General features: G+C 37.8%; 1 protein-coding gene across 1 annotated transcript in view; it reads right to left on the minus strand.

Annotated features, from left to right (window-relative positions):
• Positions 1–17,578, minus strand: part of NECAB1 (N-terminal EF-hand calcium binding protein 1) — a 218,656-nt gene that overhangs the window by 165,888 nt on the left and 35,190 nt on the right. Inside the window, exon 3 of the mRNA XM_059166058.1 lies at positions 15,383–15,491. Within this exon, the coding sequence (XP_059022041.1) occupies positions 15,383–15,491 (109 nt within the window). The remainder of the gene's footprint in view (positions 1–15,382; positions 15,492–17,578) is intronic.

Raw genomic sequence — 17,578 nt, forward strand, 5'->3', positions numbered from 1 at the left:
AGCGCCACTTAATATTCAAAGATAGTAAAACATTGAAAAGTTTGCTTGGCCAAGGCCTTCAGAAACAAAGTGACGATTACCATTCTACCAGACACCAAAGTAGTGTATAAATACCTATTTAGGGGCACCTGGTGGCTCAGTTGGTAAAGTGTCTGCCTTTGGCTCAGGTCATGATCCTGGGGTCCTAGGATCGAGCCCTGCATCAGGCTCTGCACCCAGTGAGGAGTCTGCTTGTCCTTCTGCCCCTTGCTCACACACACTCTCTCTTTCTCTCTCAAATAAATAAATAAAATATTTTCTCTTTTTTCTTTTTTTAAAGATTGATTTAACAGGATGCTGTATAGAATAATGGTTAAGAGCTGGACTGCCCAGGCTTACCTCTCACTCTCTGTGTGACTTTAGGAAAATTACTAAATCTGTTTCAGCCTCCTCATAGGTATTTTTGGTAAATATTAAATAAGCTAACAATGGACAGTACCTACAACAGGATCTGGCACATAGGAATTAACCATTATTATTACTCTCCATTATCAGAGTACTGATCATCCAACATCTTTTGAGATCAGAAAGATTTAAACTTACTCAGAAAGACTAGTTTTTTAAAAAATTTCATTTAATTTTATTTTCTTCGGTGTTCCAAAATTCATTGTTTATGCACCAAACCCAGAAAGACTAGTTTTTAAAATGATGATTCAGATAAACATTTTTTTTTCAAGGACAGCTGAAGCAGCCTCTTAATTGGCCTTTCTATCTCCAGACCTGTCACCTCTCATCATTTTGGGGAGATTCATCTTTCTAAAACAGAAACCTAGTGTCACCACTTCCTTGTTTAAAACCCTTTGGTGGCTCCACCGGGACTGAAGCGTAGAAATCCGAATGCCCCATTGGCTGACAAGCCTTTCACAAGTGACTCTCTCTGTCTCTCTCCCCAGCACCCTCTTGAATTCAATGATTTTGGGTAGACTGCTTGTCTTTTAAGATCTCCAACATGCCATACTCTCTCTCACCTAAATCTTCCCCACATGCCATTCTCTTTGGCTGGAAACTTCTCTCATCTCCATCCCTACTCATATCCATACCTCTTCTTGATAAGTAGATGTACAAGTCATTTTCAAGAGGTCTTGATTGACACTTTAGACTAGGTTAGCCCATACCCCTAACTCCAAAAGTTTACACTTTTCTACATCCTAGCTAAACTACAAATCTCTTGTTCACCACTATACCCTGAGTACCTAGCACAATATCTGGCACACCACAAAGACTAACACTTTACTGAAAGAATGCTAAGTTTAGTTTGTGTGGGCAAGACAAAATCTTAGACACAGGTTGACCTCAGAGTTCAATTTGTTAGCCTCCTTCTCTCCCTAATCTCTAGGATCCTCTTCCTTAGAATTCCAAGGAACTTTCAGTAAGTTTTTGTGGTAGTCTCTTAGAACATTCAAGCTCTTTGTTTGCCATATCAGAGTTGACATAAAGTTATTCAGGGGCACCTGGGTGGCTCTGTTGGTTGAGCATCCGACTCTTGATTTCAGCTGAGGTCATGATCTCAGGGTTGTGCGATTGAGCCCCACAACAGTCTCCACGCTCAGCATTGCATCTGCTTGTCCCTCTCCCTCCGTCCCTCCCACTGCTTGAACTCTCTCAAATAAATAAAATAAATAAATAAAATCTTTAAAAAATTAATCATGAAAGGTTGGGGGCTAATTTAAAAGTTAAGAGGAAAAATGAGTTTTGTATGGTGGTTCTTTGTTGTTCTGGCACACAGCACTTAGTGTCTGACACAGAGTATCGGCCATATTTCCTCTCTTCCCACTAAAATTAAAATATGTAATATCTATAATATTTTACATTAAATTTCTAGGGATTCATGTTACTGGTAAAAAAAACCTTGTGTCAAAGACTTTAAATGATCAACCAAGGACAGATTTCCTGTATAATCTATGACTGTGAGAGGGGGATTTCTGTCATGGGCTTTGAAGTCTATATTACCTTCTTCATCCTGAAGAATGGTTCCCATCAAATTCAATGAGGGTAACAATTTTTCACACATTCTTTTCATTGGACTATGTCTCTCTGAATATCCTCTATATTAAAGAAAAATCCCTATGAGCTTTTGTGAACCAGCCAGGACATAAACACAGTTAGCTCCATGGACAATAAAGAGATCTTGAAATGCAAAATATAAAGGGCAAGAATTTAGGATTAGGAATTCAAAATATAAGCAGAAATGCAGATCCAATCTGAATACATAGTAAAACAAAAATTTTAAATGTGGAGACCTCTTCCAACTCATTCTGATTTAATTGACTCTGGAGACATAATCTTTGAACACTAAGTTTAGAGCTGGATCAGACTGAGAGAGACAGAGAATGAGAGAGAGATTGGGAAAGAGAGTGAAAGAAACTAGATGGAGACAGTAACTCAGAGTTAGTACACACAAATCTATTAAATCAATAAGTAAGGATAAGTGACTAATTTCTTGCAAACTCAACAGGAATAACAGTTGTCAAGTTCAAAACTGAATTTTCACTTGGAAGCTATTCACAGTTCAGAAGAAAAAAAGACAAAAAGATAGAGAAACTCTTTGTGCCAATCTCATCTGTATTTATTAATTTCAACCTGATGGCAGTGAGGATGGGAAGATAGAGGGGAAAATGATTTGTGCAAATGATTAAAATCCTATTGTTTTCTGTATGTAGATTTCTAATTACTTCGAATCATTGTTTTTAATCTAAAGTTCATTAAAAACAGGTTCCCAGAAAAACTTAAAAATAAAAAAACCATTAAACCCATTAGTGAATGAGTCAAGAAAAATATTCAGCTGATACCCATGCTCAGCTTTCTTCCTATTATACTCTGAGTTCACTACTAAAACCTCTTGCTAGTCTATTTTCTCCCCCACTGTGAAACCTTTTAAGAACGGAAAAGAGAATATAATATTCTATATAGGAGGAGCTTCTTTTAAAGCAGGGAAACTGTTTTACATATAAGTGCCAATCTACTAAATATACTGAGACAAAGAAAGTACTTAATTTAAACATTCTTGTCTGTTAAAATAAAGAGAATTGACATTTACACTTTAAAATTAAATTTCATAACTTTTAATTCATGGGAGTAGAGAACTGTTTTAAAAGATAACTTTTTAAAAGTTTGAGGATCCAGAGCCAAACTCATTATTTATTCTATCTCCCACAAAAAAAATCAGTGCTTCTTTTTATTTGACAGGATCTGTTAGTAGCATCATACTTTCTATGGTCAGTTAGCCAGGATTTAAATTCTATAAATCACCAATAATGTGCCATTGTATGCTCTTCTTACATCAAATCAATATCTCCCATTCCTCAAGCCATCAATCAACTAAGTATTTATTGAAAGTAGTATAGCAATTACTGGAAATAATAGAAAACCGTATTTTTGCCTCAAAGGGTTGCATGATTTAGATTTAGAGACAAGATTAATATGCTCATGAAACAATTAGCAGAAAATAACAGAAGATATATAATTAAATGGTACTGTGTGAAAGTATACACTGCAATTATGGAAATTTGGAGAAAGAGGACAATCAGGAAAGAAGAAAAGATTAGTGAATACATCTTAATAATAATAATAATCATGATTACTATTTTGTGGCAGATATTTCCATATTATCACTAAACTTTGCAAAACGAGTCTTTACCTGGGCCCTATTTCACAGCCAATGAAATTAAGGTTTAATTACGAGCAATGACCACCTAGAGTTCTCAATGCTAGAAAGTAGAGGGATTTAAGCCCAACCTCAACCAGTTGCTGAGTTCCTTCCACATTGCAATATTGCTTTTATGGAATTGGGTGGACCTGGATAGCTGGAAAGATTTATGAGGCAGAAGAAAGGAGCAGGATCATTCAGGCAAAATGCAGAGCATGAGATATGGGGAAGCAGGAAATCATCCCTTCTCCCTGAGCCCACTATATGTACCAGAGACTGCTAGATCTGGGAATCACTAGAAAGCAAAGCTGTCATGATCTCTGTCTTCATGTAGTTTATACCAGGGAGGTGAGCATGAATAAAAAAAACACAGAACAAATATAAAATTGTAACTTATATAAGTGTTTTATATAAGGAGAAAGCGGCCTCAGAAATCTAACCTAATAAGAAAGGTCAAGGAAAACTTTCATGAGATGTTTAGATGTGTACATGATTACTTAAATATGGGAAAAGATACAGAATATCACAGCTTAGGTGGTAGAGAGTGGTTATGTGGGGTGAGATAGGCATGGATAGTGGGAAAGGAGAAGAAATCCAAGAAAATAGCTTTCTGTGATTAAAACAGAATGTACACAATAGAGGTATGGCAACCAAATGCCATTGGTAAAATCGAGGTTGTAAAATTTCAGGTATTTTTATGCTCTTTCTTAAGATTTCTGTACTGTTTGAATCTTTTCTACGGTAAGTATATGTTATTTATATAATTCTTTTTTGTAGAGTGAAATAACTTCCTTAAGAGAGTGCCCTTGAAAAAAATACATTTCAAAGGGAAGCAATCACTTTCAGACTATTTGTAATCTATATTTATTTTTTAAAAATCCTGAAACCTAGCGGTAACATAGAGAAAAAAAATCTGTAAATACTCCACCAAACTGACATTTTGAGAAAAATGTAAAAGAGAAAAAGCTTGTCTTTAGGTAGTGATAGTGACCATGAAGAGAATTAGATGGATTTGTAAGATAAATGAGCGAGGGGGGCGGTGGAGGGAGACAGAATTGGTTGGTGCATTGGGGGATGAAGAGGAAGAAAATATCCAAAGAAGTTAAGCACTGTGTTTTTGAAAAATACTGGGGTTAACATTTTGCTGACTTGATTTCATCCATTCAGTGAATATTGGTGAGGTAAGAAAGAAGGCTGCATCTATGTGAATAAATAATTCACCTAGTTTTCTCAGTAGACAATTTTTGTTTCGAGCAGTAATCGATTTTACTTTACCACCAGCAATTGTATTATGGCTGATGGGAAGTGAGTTCAGTAAAAATTAAAAGAAAACTCATGTTCTTTATTGGCAAGAAGGGATGACAACCAGAAAAGAATTCTCTAGATAAGGTTAAAAATATAAGATGATCTGAAACAGCATGAATGCAAAAGTCTTCAACACAAATGATTAAAGGAAACAGTACAATTCTGTGAGTGCTCTGAAGAACAATGGAGAAAATGAGGCAAGTGCACAGTGACAGAATGGAAGGCGGTAGGGAACCAAGTCCAAAAGTAAGAGATGAATCCCAGATACAAAGGTAGGATGAGGGCGGGGACATGTGCAAAGAATGGAAATAATGTACATAGAGAAAAAGAATAACATCTCTACATTGTGGCAACTCCCACACTGTAAAAATCCTACATAATGATTTAAAAAAGGGAAGAGATTAAGGCAGCAATTAAGGCAATTACCTCTATACTGTACATCCAAATATATTCTATTGCTGGAGAGAATGAACCACCTTTTCATCAAAAAGAAAATACCTGAAAGTGGTTTTTAAAACTGGCTGCGGAATATTTTGACTTCTGAGAGACAAAATAAATAGCTGAACATCTGAAAATTTACAGAAGTGGCCTGACAGTAAGCTTGACTTTGGTTTTTATGTAGCCCTAAGAGAATCCCGGGCCCTTACATATGGTATCTGTGAAACCCTGGATGATTCACTGAACGTTATCAGATTTCTTAACTGAATGTTGTGAAGAAGAATAATATTTTTTATTTCATTTCTGTGAAGATTATATAAGATGAGGCAAGTAAGTGCCCGGCACATGACCATTCAATAAATTTACTTTTCTACTTAATTAAAAAATTAAACATTTCCTCAACACTTTTTTTTAGAAATCAGACATGAACTGCCTCAACACAAATTTGGCTTGTCTACCATCAGAGACAATTGAGGCCGATTTTTTTTTTCTTCAGAAATTGTAACTAAAGGGAATCCACTTCCCCATCATATGAAAAAGAAAATCTCTTTAAAATTCTCTCCTTTATAAATCCCCCAAACTATGCTAATCTTCTTAATTATAAAGTAGATTTGTCGAGTCCTCACTTTTCCTCCAGGAAAGAATCCTCAGCTCAATCAACACTGCAGATTGTAGAGTGGCCTGATTTAGGAGGAAGTGGTAATGGTGTCAAGGAAAAGCCGTCACGGAAAGTGAAGAATTTTAAAAGGAACTCTCAGGAAACAGCCTGTGTTTTTCTCTCCCTCTCTTTAGGAGCTAGAAATGCTCAAAGAAAGTAGGTGCGTTTCAGAGTTGATTGAAATGAAAGGCACATCTGAAAAATAGCTGAATATTAAGTAAATTCGTTGGCCACGGATTAGTGCTAATGGCCAGATGCAATCACTACCTGGAGACCCGGTTATGGGTTAGAGTGAGGTCGAGTAAGACTGTAAAACTTCTGTTTCCAGTCTCTAAAGTATACCCATATAGAATATAATCAGAGTGTCTCTCTTAGCCATGTTCATAGTGCTAATTTTTAAATTCTTAAGAAATAAGAAGAACACCATAAGTGAGAACTGCCCAGAGTGTCCAGACTAGATGGGTAACTATGTTGAAAGACTCAGGGAATAAAGAACAGGTGTTATGCATTAAGTCTGCCTAAATTTTGGCAGTCCCTGAAGATACAGAGGCTTGGCAGGACCACAAGGAGCAAAGACATGGCACTGCAGACATGATTCTAGTAGTTGGAGCATGGGAACACAGGAACACTGGGAAGTGACCCAATCAGATGGTCAGGAAGGGAGCAGGTGTAGGGAACTAGAACCCTGGACAGCTCAGGGCCACCAGGAGGCCTGTTTAAACAAAAATTTCTCCCAGGCTTCAATCTTTCCATTAAAAAGAGCCCCAGGGGTGCCCAGGTGGCTCCGTGGGTTGAGCCTCTCTGCCTTTGGCTGAGGTCATCATCTCAGGGTCCAGGGATGGAGCCCCGCATTAAGCTCTCTGCTTGGTGGGGAGCCTGCTTCCCCTGCCCCCTCTGCTTGCCTCTCTGCCTACTTGTGATCTCTCTCTCTCTCTCTCTCTCTCTCTCTCTCTGTGTGTGTGTCAAATAAATAAATAAATTTTTAGAAAAATAATAAAAATAAATTTAAAAATATAAAAAGAGCTCCTGATTTTCCTAAATGACCCCACACTCAGTAAAGACTGTCTGGAATTCAAACTCCACCAAGCCTCTTGTCCTTTTAGGGAAATGGATTATATTCCTTTTCTCTTTCACATTGTATTTTCCTGAAAATGGTGATTTTTCAGGGATGTGAATGTAACCCAAGCCAAGCTAACATAATTCAAGATCAGAATTTTGCTAGGACTCTTGGGAAAGGAAGGTAATCTCTGGGAGTTTGCCAAGCTGGTGGCAATATGAACCCAGAGCTTCTAGTGACTATCCTGTATTCTCAAGAAGAGGATGTGCTAGAGAGAACAGCCCCCATGGAGAAAAGAAGAGATGAGAGATGAGGGCAGACAGATTCCTAGCACTGTTGTTGCAGTACTTGGTTCCAGCACACATGAAGCCAATCTCTGGACTTTTTAGATACATAATTTTCTAGGTCAGCTTAATTTATGCTTCTGTCGCTCACGACCAGTGAAGTCCTGCCCACTCTATTGTCTTCTGCCCTACTGTCAAGCAAAGCTTGGGGGAAGTTGAGGAATCTGTACAGAATGTTATTCTCTCCCTCCTTAGTATCAGGCTCCTTTGACTCCGTGCCTCACTTGGCATATAAACATTCTGAACTAAAATCATTGGCCACAGTTGATAGATAATTGCTTCTCCCTCTGGAAAGCAGCATACATTGGCCAGCCTTTCTCTGTTTATGCCAAGGAGTTTACTTAATGTCTGGATAGGGGTCAGCTCACAGCCTAGTTCTTACAGCTAAGTCTTTGTAAAACATTTTTCATTTTAAATTCAATTTAGTTAACATATAGTGTATTACTAGCTTCAGGGGTAGAATTCAGTGATTTATCAGTTGCATAGAACACCCAATGCTCCTAACTTCAGGTACCTTCCTTAATGCCCATCACCCAGTTACCCCATTCCCCCACTCACTCCCCTCCAGCAACCCTCGGTTTGTGTCCTATGGTTAAGAGTCTTTTATGGTTTGCCTCCTCTTTTTTTTTTTTTTTTTTTTTTACTTATTTCTTCTTTCCTTCCTCTATGTTCATCTGTTTTGTTTCTTAAATTCCACATGAGTGAAATCATATGGTATTTCTTTCTCTGACTGACATATTTCACTCAGCATAATATCCTCTAATTCCATCCACATCGTTGCAAATGGCAGATTTCGTTCGTTTTGGTGGCTGAGTAATATTTCCTTATATATCTATACCACATCTTTATCCATTCATCCACTGATGGACTTCTGGGTTCTTTCCATATTTTGGCTATCGTGGACTTTGCTGCTATAAACACTGGACTGCATGTGCTCCTTCTTGTCACTATTTTTGTATCCTTTGTATAAATGCATACTAGTGCAATTGCTCAGTCATAAGGTAGCTCTATTAACTTTTTGAGGAACCTCCATACTGTTTTCCAGAGTGGCTGCACCAATTTCTATTCCCACCAAGAGTGCAGCAGGGTTCCCCATTCTCCATATCCTCGCCAACATCTATTTCCTGACTTGTTAATTAAAGCCATTCTGACCAGCGTGATGTGGTATCTCATTGTGCTACAGCTAAGCCTTGATCGTGGAGCTGAAAGAAATGCTCCATCTGTGTTCTCTGCTCATTTGCTCATGGCCAGTTTGGGCCTTGCTAGAATACTTGGAGCACTCTTCAGCCAAAGCTCCTTTGGCCAATCAATATTGCTAAACCTCAACTCTGGACACCTGGTCTGTCCACTCCATTTTGCCCTATTATAGTATGGTACTTTTCGCTTTACTCTCTTGACATCTTGACATATAGCTACACAACCTCTTCCTCTTTTCCAGCTTCTTTACTGTGTACCTCTCAGTCATGGCATCCTTGCTTGGCCTAGCACCTGGGACTGTGACCTGCCCTATTCTCCAGGCACTTAAGTCTTGGTGCTGCTTTTTGAGCCTCCAGTTCCAGTTGAAGATGCGACTGGTTATGTTAATAGGAAGCTCTCTCATGCCCACTATGGAATTGCAATAAAGTTTCCAGTTGCAACGCAGTGCAAGCTGTGTCACATACTTTTCAGACCAACCTACTGTTTCTCCCTTGGGTACTGGTACTGCCTTCTTTTCTTACTGCCCACAAAATGTGTCTACTTAAGCATGTGATGAGTAACTCAAGGAGAAAGTGGTTGCATCAACCAACTCATCAAGCCTTAGCATTTCACTGTCGTGCACAAATAAAAGATGAACAACCTTCTGTTTCAGAAGGAACCAAATTCTGCCATCTGGAATAAATCCTTGGATATCCTTACTCTCCAATTATTATGGGATTTAATCTCATCATTGGTGCATAAAACTGTCTTCAAATATTAGAAAGACTTGTCATAAAATATTTGTCTTCTGCATGCCCCTAAGGAGCAGAACTAAGAAAAATAAGTGGAAGTTGAGAGAGAAACTTTCTGTTTAAGAAAGAGATTTTTGAGCTTTTAGAGCTAGCTCAAGATGGACTATGCTCTTTTAGTAGGTGGTGATATTTCTGTCACTTTGGTGTGCTTCAGTGATTTAACAAGTATTGGGTGAAATCCCAGTAATCGGCACTGAAAAAATTATTTTAGCCTAGAATGAGGAATACTCGACCTGAAGACAACAGTTGCCCATCTCTAGTTAAACCCTCCCCCCAACTTCCATCTGCAGGCCCTGGGAAGCTCTTCTGTGTGTTCACTCTCTGACCTACGAGCAACACTCCCATCTGTTTTACCATTTGGTTTATCTTAACAATCTGGAACTCCAAAGTGCAGTACACTGGAAGAATCATTTTTGGTCTCTAGGGGATCTTTCCCCCGCCTGTGCTATGGTTAACACCAAGGGAATTATGTTAATTTATTCATGTGTTCCTCTGACTGAAAAATGTAGACAAGCTGGCATTCTGATGAGTAAGAGCTCTTCTGATCAACTGTGGAAGTTTCCTCTTGACCTAATGATCTTCCTTCTATCTATTCCTGCTCTCTGATGTGGTGGCTTCAATGTTAAGCTATTGAAGCTCTAGATTTAGTTTGTGCTAAACTTCGCTAAACTTAAATGTTAAGGGCTTTGTTTATTCTTTTTTAGACAGTAACTTATACAAAATTTGAGAAAAACGTGTGCCCAAAACCCTTTAATGGAGATGGAAAAGCTGTAACAAGGCTAATTAAAATGACTGAGAAATTAATAATTCTTTTTTTTTAAGAAGAGAAAAGACTAGGCATATTTGATCCAGACAGCAGGCAGTTAAAATGAGGCTTGACAAAAGTCTGTGAAATCACGAAAGGCTTAGTAACGTCAACATGGCATTTTCAGAATGTTGTGGACTATTAGGTTATGTACACTTCCTTTAAAGTTTGAGAAAGTTAAAAATTTCAACAATATTTTGCCCTGTTGACAGAAACTTATATTTTGACGTTCTTTTTCTTTGTTATGCTGTATAACCCAAGTATCCTCCACAGGAAAAAGTTGGCTTTTTGTCCCACACTCAACCAACTACACCACTGAAGAAAAAAACTCCTGAAAAATCCTGAATGTACAAACATAATGGAAAAGATCTACCAAATTTAAAATAAATTTTTGAATATAAGGGATGAAAATTTAGACTTCTGATGCCTTCAGATATCTCCTATTTTCATTCAGTTTGTTTATTATTTCTAGTCCTTGCTCCGAGTGCAATCTGCAGGCCATCTACATTAGGCCTGAATATAATTTCTGACAAAACATTATCTTAAAATTCTAGTCAAGAATTAAGATGATTCACGGAATTCTCATTAGAAGGATATTATACCAAATGTTGAGATTAAGTTTGCAACTCTGCAGGCTGGAAAGGTGACCACAACTCCCTCGACACCTCCCTTAATATGGAGGGACATGTGGTTGATGGCTTCATTTTGAAATACACTAGAAAAAATTCTCTATGATTCAGACCTATAAATACTTCCTATCTTGGTAGTATTCATGTATAGAAATCTTTGCAGTGTCTCAAATGTGTAAGTTCTTATGAAGATGCATGTCTTCGGGTCTGTTCTTGTATTTGTTGGTGATAGTTTACTTGCATCCAGGAAAGGAAATCTGACTGAAAAGATTCAAGTGGTTCCAGGGCATACTAAAAGCTGCAGTCAAATCTTCTAAACATAATTTCTTAAATGAACATGTTGATTTTTTAAATTAAAATAAAGAGCGCCTGGGTGGCTCAGCGGGTTGAAGCCTCTGCCTTCGGCTCCAGTCATGATCCTGGGGTCCTGGGATAGAGACCCGCACCGGGCTCTCTGCTCAGCGGGGAGCCTGCTCCCCCCCCCCCCCTGTTCTACTTGTGCTCTCTGTCTGGCAAATAAATAAATAAAATCTTAATAAATAAATAAATAAATGAAATAAAAGAGAAAAGAAATGAACGAACAAAAGGAAAGGAAAAAAACCTGGAGAATTGGATTTGGAAATTAAAACTGCTACCTAGGGGTGCCTGGGTATAGCTCAGTGGGTTAAAGCCTCTGCCTTCAGCTCAGGTCATGATCCCAGTGTCCTGGGATCAAGCCCTGAGTTGGGCTCTCTGCTCAGCTGGGAGCCTGCTTCCCACCCCCCCACCGCCTCCCGCTCTGCCTACTTGTGATCTCTGTCTGGCAAATAAATAAATAAAATCTTTAAAAAAACTAAAAATAAAATAAAACTTCTACATAAATGTGTGTGGACAGGGCAATATATATTTTTTTAACTTAAAACTTTAATTATTGCACCACTCTATGTTAAAGTTTGTTCATTTAAAAGCTTCCTATAAAAACATGGTTTCTGAAAATCTGTAGATTTACCTGATGGCTTTTTTAATATCCTTTTATAAGGAATAATTTACTTAATTTTGGTATTTAAAATAACTTTAATTATTTATACTTCTAAATAACATTTGCTTTCCATGATTGAGCAGAATATTCTTCATGGGAAAAAAGGGCAGAATTTAGCTAGCAAGATAGGTTCTCAATATTTTCCTTATTTCTAAATATTTTCAGAGTGGATATGTCACTTTTCAAACACAGCAAATCTAATATTTATAGCAAAAATACAGATTTCTATAGATGACAGAAATGAGCTGAGATAATACTTAGAATACACTTTTGCATAGAATGGAATCTTACTCAAATAAGCTTAAGAAAATGCAGTGCATTAAGTGAATAGTGATTTAATGGACGCCAAGAGGAAGTTAAACCACCAGATATCAGGAGGGGCAGGAACCAGGCATCCCCAAGGGCCTCAGCAGCAGACATTCGTGGAATTTAAATCTCGTGGGTCACCATAAATGTGAGACAATGAGTCTGCAGGACGAGCTCTAGCCTATGTATAACTTGGCTCCTTCAGGCCAGGATGTACCCTTGAGCAAATTTGAAAGGTTGGCAATGCTCAGCCCATGAGAACATATTTTCTTAGAAGTTATGTGGAAGGGGAAAAATTATATGGCATGTATAGTACAATCACTAAAATAATTAAAACTTGGATCATGCAAAGACAAAAGTTACCATTTGCTTGAAGTATAGCTCTGAAATTTCTACGTCAGTGTTTGAATTAATCTCCCTAAATGATCAAAGCTGACACTGACATACTTTCTTTAAAAAAAAAAATACAATTCAGAAATGTCTACATTAGCTCCAAATTAAGTTGAATACAAGTATCAGAAAAGTTACCATAAAACATTTAAGTGCTTTATTAATGCATATGTGAGAGTAACTGGTAGAAATCATCACTCTTAAAAAATAAGAAAAGAAAAGAAAAGAAATCATCACTCTTTTGGACTTACTGTATAAATCATTGCATAGACTTCTTTAGCACTTAATGTAATCTTAATGCTATGCCAAGTAATTTCAACTAATAAATGTATAAATAAAATAGCAAAACCAGTCCAACAAGGTCTATTGAAAACTTTGTTTTTCACTAATAGGAGCAAATATGTGTTTTTTTGTTTTGTTTTGTTTTTTTAAGATTTTATTTATTTGACAGAGAGAGATACAGCGGGAGAGGGAACACAAGCAGTGGGAGTGGGAGAGGGAGAAGCAGGCTCCCCGCTGAGCAGGGAGCCTGATGCGGGGCTCCATCCCAAGACCCTGCGATCATGATCTGAGCCAAAGGCAGGCGCTTAACAACTAAGCCACCCAGGCACCCCAGGAGTCAATGTGTTTTGAAAAATCTCTGTGACACCGAATTTTGCAACTATGACTTTCAATGATTGTTCCAAACCTGGATATTGTTAAAACTCTAGTAATAAATGTAATGTAGAAGAAATAATCAGCATACATAATGAAGTATTAGCATCTCAACTTCCAACATCTGAGCCACAAAGGGAGCCTCTGCTCTTTCACTTAGATATCATTTCTCGGAATGGTTCACATGGCTTCCTTTCTTCCATGCATAAACATTATTCCCCAGCAGTCATTTAAGAATTCAGCTAGCATCTGTGGTCCTTCTCCACATTTACCCCATTAGCACTGCCCCTTAGTGGCGCCACAATGACCTACAAAGATATTTCTCCCGCGTTTAAGAGCTTTAAGAGCGTCTCCTGGCCTGCAGTTTAAATTTGAGACACTTTTGCTTCTCAGAATGCCAGTTCCTTCTTGTCTGGCCCATTCTTCCCTTCCCAGATTTTTCTCCTCCTGCACTCAGCCTTACAAAGTGACATTTTGGTGACGCAAAAATACTTGTCACTCCCATCCAGCTTCTACTTCCAGGTCTTTCCTTATGCATTTTTCCTCTAGTTGGAATATATATCCTCTCATCCCCTTCTTTATCTAATCAGTTTCTGCTCTCCCATAAAGACTCAGCTCCTGGCTTCCTAATCCTCAGAACATTCCTGGAGCCTGCCAAAGTAGGCTAAAATTCCCTGCCCCACTGTGTTATCCCAAAGTGTTCTACATACCTCAGTCACAATACCTCTACATACTATACCTCTACGTACTATCCCAAAGTCCTATATACCTCAGTCACAGTACCTATGATATTATATAGAAGTGATCAGTGAGGGGGTCTGCTGTTCCATAAATTATAAGCTGATTCCATGCTGTACCACCAATACCCAGGAGGGACTTAGATTTGTTGAACAGCTCACACTTTCTGACAACAAAAAAAAGGAAGGGGTTTCATGGGGAATTTGAAATTCCAACAGAAGTCAAGAAATTTACAAACTGATTATTTAACAATTTGCAGCTGCTTGAGTTAAGTGAATTTAATCTTTTAATTTTTCTTACTAGTTTGTTGCAAAAAGAGTCTATGCTTAGAGGTAGCCCAAGAGCATTTTTCTTGGCAAGCTGGCCCACTGCCTGGAACCATGTCAACACTTGGCCTAAAGCAAAACAGTGATTGTTCAAGTAGCAGACACGCTGATGGATCTCACGGCAAGACTGAATGATGCATTTTCCACATTAGAATTCTGTAATCATGACTGTCACAAATGTGATTTGATTCAATTACCCAAATCGAACAGCGCATTTCTCTTGTTCTCTATCCTAAATTCCTCATTATTTTATATTTTTAAGTATAGTAAGAATAGAAATAGAAACTTTATCAATACTCAACTGATGCAAAGGAAAGAACTATATATGTAAAATAAATAAAATAGATCACTGTACTCATTCATTGTTCAGAAAAGAATTCTGTATTCCAAATTACCTGCTTACCCCAGGGAACAGTGATTTGTCCAGATAATCATTGCAGCTCTGCATTTCACTGCACTAATATAAGAATGGCCTAAGGACAATTTTTAGATGAAGCAAACAGAGATGAAAGCTAAGAAACAAGTTAAAATTCTATTTTCTTAATATTGATAAAATTAGAATTATTTATAATCTTTGCTTTTGTTTTACATTTTGCACACTCTAAAGTTACCCTAAGAGGGCTCCCTACAGGGCGCCTGGGTGGCTCAGTTGGTTAAGCGACTGCCTTCAGCTCAGGTCATGATCCCAGAGTCCTGGGATCGAGTCTCACATCGAGTCCCGCAATGGGCTCCCAGCTCCATGGGAAGTCTGCTTCTCCCTCTGACCTTCTCCTCCCTCATGCTCTCTCTTAAATAAATAAATAAAATATTTTTTTTTAAAAAGAGGGCTCCCTACAGAAGATTGCTGTTTCACCGTTCAGTGCTCAGTTTTTCAGACCATTTCAATTACTAAAGAGGGGGTATCTCAAAACTAACCACAAGGAATTAAACATTGCAAAATGTACCCTCTGCATATTTCCTCCTTCTCCCCTTCATCAGTATGTGCTTGGTCACACCTTCTCTACATCATTTGCAGAATCCAATGATAAAAAAGTTCCTTACTTGGTATTATGTGTGTCGATGGTATGGAAGAGCTCATGTAATTCTTCTCCACTCAGAACTCCATCTGCAAAATATGCTTTGAATTCTTCAAAGGACAATTTTCCATCATCTGAAATGGTAGGAACAGACAGAAGAGAAGCAAATCATTTCACCTCTGTATACTGTTATATCTTTTAATTTTAAAAACTTTGCCCAAATGCTTATGCAGGTTTATTTGTGTCTGTAAACACATTTATTTTAAAAGAACAAATAATTCAAAGTGCAAAAAAGAAAAATAATTTAATATCTCTCTACAGTACATAGGCTTCAGATGTATACTCCCTGATGAAATAGGTCTAATGGTTTTAAGTATGTTTGGGATCATTTATTTCTAGGGCAAACATTTAACAAACAATTTAACATGTCAAAAGGTTATCCACCCAACCAAATAATAGCCTAAGACAGAGTCACTTATTTAGACATTTTGTCTTGATATACAGGACCTAGCAGATTACAGAATAAATACTGGATGTTTAATAATGCATATTGATTAAACGAATACTAACATTTAGATTTTAGAATCGTTATTATAATCCAACAAACGGTATTCATTCCCTACTATTTAAACAAAAGAACAGTTTCTAAAGACAAGCACATTCTACTTATTGTGGAATACAAAAGTGAATGACAATTAAATTAGGGAGTCTAATAAAAAGAGATAAGATGTGTAGATGTTAGTGTAAGTGCATTACACAGTAACACACAGTAAAGGCAATAAGAGATATATTTTGGAATATATGGGAGTTAGGGCGATCAAAGATCCTTTCATTTGGGGGCATGAGGAGTTTTAGTAACTTTTGCGTCTGACATTCTGCAACAGGTAAATGTGGATAAGTAGAGACTGAAGAAACACAGTAACAAATTAAAGTAAAAGATCTCTACTAGATACAGAAGCAGAAAATTTAATAGAATAGATGTGAAGGAAAAAGAAAACATACTTCTTTCTATGCAGGAAACTGGTTTACCAGTTATCTCAGGTAAGTTGCCAAATTATTTAAGTGGTGGAATGTTCCTCTCCATTTACAAAGAGGAGGAAAGAATTTAGGGTCACAAAACTCCTAAGTGTGGTCTTACCAACACCATACTCAACAAAGTAGAATGTGTCTTTGAGAAAAAGGTGATAAGATTTAATAGGATTGGATCTTCAAGACCCATTTGGGTCTTCCCCCCCCCCCTCAAAAGATGGCCCACAGACCCCCTGGAGTTCAGTTAAAATACAAATTCCTGCGCCCTGCCAGAGCATCTTAATCTCCTAGAGGGCATGGAAGAGGGGGGGCAGTCAAGAAATCAAGATTTTTAATGACCTGTGAGAGTCCTCCTCACACTAACACTTACCATAAAGGACACAATAGGCCTAATCACTGAAAGAGCTGCTTTTTCGGATAGGGATTTAAAGGCTGTAACATTTTCAGAAATCCTTATTTGCAAAATATAAATATAAAGACCTTTGAGAGTTTTTAAATTCCATATAATTATACTTTTAACTTAATAGGTGTATTAAAGCAATCTTCCAGTTAATTCTTGCCAATAGCTAACTGAGCAGACTTAGCATTAGAGGTCACAACAAACCTGATCTAGATTGTGCACTGAATGAGATCCTCACTCCCCAGAGGTCCCCTGGATAGACCTACCCCAGTCTAGCTCAGCCATTCAAAGACCACAGCAACCCACTGCAAAATGAAACTGAATCCACCAGGCTCATCAATTGTCTAATTTTGTATTTCTGCTTTTGGATGGGATATTTTAGTCTCATATCTCAAATAACTATGTTTAACTTTGGCTCAGTGTAACCTGAGGTTTATTCCAGACTGGACATATTATAGTTATTGCTACTGTGTATCTCCTTACTTTGGCAAAATAATATATCACAAGGTTGGGGAACCGGGCACAAATCACATCTAGGTATAGAGGAAAGAAGGAAGGAAAAGGGAGGAAGAAGAGCGGGAGAGAGGGAGGAAGAGAAGAGAGAGGGGAGGGGGCAGGAGAGACGGAGGGAGAAGAAAGGAAAAAGGAAAGGAAGGGAGGAAGGAAAGAGAGGGAGAAAGGAAGAGGGAGAGAGAAAGGAAAGAAGATAGCAAGAAGATAGAAGATAGAAATCAACTCATAATGGACAGGAGGAAACTCTATTATGGAAATTTGTAACAGATACATTACATA

This window comes from Mustela lutreola, chromosome 3 (assembly GCF_030435805.1).
Source record: "Mustela lutreola isolate mMusLut2 chromosome 3, mMusLut2.pri, whole genome shotgun sequence".
NCBI classification, from domain to species: Eukaryota; Metazoa; Chordata; class Mammalia; order Carnivora; family Mustelidae; genus Mustela; species Mustela lutreola.